At 42.0% G+C, this 4,102-nt stretch overlaps 1 protein-coding gene across 1 annotated transcript; it reads right to left on the bottom strand.

Moving 5' to 3' along the window:
• Positions 1-1,328: 1,328 nt before the first annotated feature.
• Positions 1,329-3,457, bottom strand: LOC117498741 (polypeptide N-acetylgalactosaminyltransferase 9-like; the record flags this gene model as incomplete). Its single annotated transcript, XM_034150888.1, has 2 exons — positions 1,329-2,302; positions 3,290-3,457. Coding segments are annotated over 2 exons (300 nt in total), but the record flags the coding sequence as incomplete, so codon positions are not given.
• Between the last annotated feature and the right edge of the window lie 645 nt (positions 3,458-4,102).

Genomic DNA, 4,102 nt, shown 5'->3' with positions numbered 1-4,102 from the left:
CGCCTTTGTAACCTCGAGACTGGACTATTGTAACGCTCTGTATGTGGGTATGGACCAGGCCTCAATTAAACGCCTGCAGCTAGTCCAAAATGCAGCTGCACGTTTGCTGACTGGCCACAAAAAGCGTGACCACATCACCCCTATTCTGGCCTCACTGCACTGGCTTCCAGTTCGGTTCAGAATTGATTTTAAAATCCTTTTATTTGTTTTTAAAGCACTAAATGGGCTGGCTCCGGCCTATATAGCTGAACTCCTCGAGCGCTACACCCCAGCCAGACCTTTAAGGTCTGCTGACCAGCTGCTGCTGGTAGTGCCCAAGACCAGGCTTAAAACCCGAGGGCACCGAGCCTTCGCAGCAGCTGGCCCCAGGCTCTGGAACACTCTGCCCCTCCATGTGAGGTCGGCCCAGACCCTAGGGGTTTTTAAATCCACTCTAAAAACACACTTCTTTCTCTGGCTTTCTAGTTAGAGCGGAGCACGACTCCTGACTTTCCTTGTGTTTTTATTTTAATTTTGTTTTTTATATATATCTGTTGTAACTTATTGTTGTTTATTGTGATTGTAGTAATGTGTTTTTATTACATGTACAGCACTTTGGCTCGACCAAAAATCGCTTTTAAATGTGCTATATAAATAAAACCTGATTTGATTTGATCCCTCACACTCTAAATCCTTTCTTCCCTTCCCTCCCTACAATCCTTTCTTCCCTTCCTCCCTACAATCCTTCTTCCTTCCTCCTTACATCCTTTGTTCCTTCCTCCTTACATCCCTTCATCTCTCATTTCCTATATCCTTCGACCATTCATCCCTCCCTTCTTTAATGTATGTATACATCCCTTCCTCCACCCCTCCTTAAATCCCTCCTTCTCTACATCCTTTATCCTTCACTCCCTACATTACTTGACCCTTCATCCTTACATCCCTTCCTCCACCCCTCCTTAAATCCCTTCAAACCCTACGACCCTTACCTTCACTTCTTTTTATCACTCTCATCTCTACATCCCTCTATCCTTCAAATATATATCCCTAGATTCCTTCGACCCTTCATCATTAAATCACTACATCCCTCCTTCCCTTCATCCCTTCCTCCTGTCTCACCTCGTCTCCTCCTATTTTATCTGGTGCATACTTATAGTGTCATTGACTCACGAGTCCCTCGACTTCAGTTCCTCTTCCAGAGCAACCTGACAGATGACATCCTTCATCCTCTTCAACCCCTTCCCCTTACATTCAATAACTCCTGGAAATAATTCTTGACCCACATAGTTTCATGGCATTGTCCTTGCTAGTAGAGCAAGTGTTCGGACAAAGAAAGAAGGAGAGGTGACTCATCATAAAAATGATTTTATTATCCTAATCGTTATCAGAGAACGGATATCAATTCTTCACTTTTTACAATATATTACTATCATTAGACTGTTTTATACATTGTTTTATATATTAAGAATTTTCAAATAACTTTGTACATGCTTTTGGGACTGACATTCCCCGGTCAGAGTAAGCAAAGAAATTAGGAGAGAAAGGCACATGATTGCTCCTGTCCTCAGTGAGCAATACAGTCCAAAGAAACAAAGAACTGTGGTGTGTGTGTGTGGTGTGTGTGTGGTGTGTGTGTGTGTGTGTGTGTGTGTGTGTGTGTGTGTGTGAAATGCTTCCTGTTCAGATGATGGGCAGCCCCTGTGAAGCCTATTACATGTCTGCCAGCACAATATGTCCGAAAGATACTCCCCATCACAGCCCAAAATCATACTTTGATGTGGCAATCACATCTTCGATTTGCTCAGATTCACTCACTAAACTAAACACGCTCACACACACACTTTCTTATTTCAAAATTCTGTTTTACAGTAGAAACAAAAGAGTTACTAGGACGTCCAACCCCCTTCATGGGCTGGTGTCCTCGTAATCTGTTCTATACATGAGGCTGAACGTCAGACATTTGGGCCGTTTCAAACAGCGCAGATGTCCGTGAACACATGAACGTATCAGATTCTCCTTTAAGTGTTGAAGATCTCTGAGACCTGAGGGAGGCAAGTGTGCTGCAGTTTGCTGTGTGAAATATCTCATACTCTGCTCCTCTCTGAACTGTCCACAGTTTGAGATCCAAATGTGACTTCAAACACTGTCTCAGAGTTTTGTTTTTCTTCTATGGCTTCAATGTCTCGGATGCTTAATCCAGTTTCGGATCAATCCACTTCTGCCCGGAGCATCTCTGGACCACCAGGCGGAGGCCAAAGTTAGCGTCTTTGGACATTTCTACCTCCAAGCATCGACCAGTGTCCCTGCTGATGATGGGGCCATTCTGCAACAAAACACATGAACATATGACACATTTTAATAAAAACCTTATATATAAACTTCCCTTTTTCAATGCCTGTTAAAATGGTATCAGTTATTAAGTAACTGGGGTTACCTTTGTAACCCTAGTTCGATAAGCAAAGCGAGCCCTGAAATGTGCCCATTGATATTTACATACACATAGCAGCTTATAGAACTAGGGTTACCTTTTGTACCCTAGTTTCTATAAGCAAAGGCGAGCCCTCTACACGGTAAAGTTATTGTCCAATGAAACACTGAAATTTGCCCATTGATATTTACATAAACACAGCAGCTTATAGAACTAGGGTTACGATCTGTAACCTTCGTTCTGACTCACACAAGATCTGCCCTCTACTGGACTCTTTGGGTACAGTGGGTCAAGACCCGAGGAATGTAAGCCCTATTGCACCAAAACATCGCCCAACTAACAAGGCAAAAGACAGTACGCTATTTGCCGATCACTGAAGAACAAAAGATAGCAGACAGTGGTATAGCCGTCTTTGCCATATCTACTCATTGTCCTAAGTGGTTTTGTATTTTGTTTCTTAGCTTTTAAGGTTATTTGTATAGTTCGATTTTGATGTGATGTAGATACTTGTCTTTAGCATCCTCTTTTAAGGCTAAATTGTTTTCCTAAAAATACTTAATTTTGTATTATCCTTATATAGTTATTTTTCTTACCTACTTTACAATTTATTTGTTTAGATTGTTTCTGTTCCCACCACCAGATAACAAACGTACCTGGCAATAAACTTGATTCTGATTCTGATAAATGCTGTATGTTGAGCACAGGGTAGGCTCTTCCTGATTGGCCGATGTGTGCGAATGAGTGCTTGTGATTGGAGAGGAGTATTACCCACAGAGTTTGGTAGAGGGTGAACCCTGTGTGACTTGGAACATACTGTAACTTTCTGTTTTACCCTTCACTTCATCTGTTGCCTCTTGAGTATGTGTTTTGTTTACTCTGTACCTGTGTGAAGTCCCAAAGTCTCTGTGAAGTCCTTGAAACAGTGTCACATTTTTTCAGTCTGGGAGCGTGTCCTCTGCCATCGTCGACGAGGCATTTTGTGTCAGGCAGGAAGGTGGTCGACCCCAGGGGTCCTAGCTGGAGAAGCCCCTCTGTAGCGTAGCGGGCGAGCTGCAACACAGAGAAACCAAAGTGTTACACTGCTGGAGTCAAGTACTGTAGCAACAATAACAACATGGCAATAACAGCTTAAAAGAAACACAAGCTGGGCTTCAATGAGCAAAGTGAATGTGTTGTTTCTGTGCTGCTGCTTTTTTATGTTCTGCACAACAGCAGGAAGTACAGAAGCAGAAATCCTTTATTCGCCCCATAGCAGGGACATTTACATTGTAACAGCAAAGGGCACGGAGCAGATAAAGACATACACATCCAAGGTGGAAAAGATAAGTAGCAGCATTAAATATAACTTTGTAGTTACAGTATGAGCAAAACAGTTTGAAGGTCTAAGGGCAGTTTGCACGAGACAAAGAAAGCTGTTGTTTCTTTTCATTCGGAATAGTTCTAAAGCAGCATTTCAACTCATTTGCATGTAATTTAAACATTGCATAAATAATGTACATGCTGCACTCTATCCTTGCCGAGTGTTATAAGAAAATGCAGTCACTAACATTCAAAATGTTTTTGCTTTCTTGGCCATTTCACAAGTTTGATCGAGGAACACATTTGAATTCTTCTGAGGTGCTTTCTCTCCTTTGTTCCGTTTTTTGTGAACGTATTTTTAGTTGGATGCTAAAGAGATTTTTAAGTTTGTTCTGC

Source organism: Trematomus bernacchii, unplaced genomic scaffold, assembly GCF_902827165.1.
Source record: "Trematomus bernacchii unplaced genomic scaffold, fTreBer1.1, whole genome shotgun sequence".
NCBI classification, from domain to species: Eukaryota; Metazoa; Chordata; class Actinopteri; order Perciformes; family Nototheniidae; genus Trematomus; species Trematomus bernacchii.
Note: the sequence above shows the minus strand (reverse complement) of the source record. Positions and strands in the feature narration are given on the sequence as shown.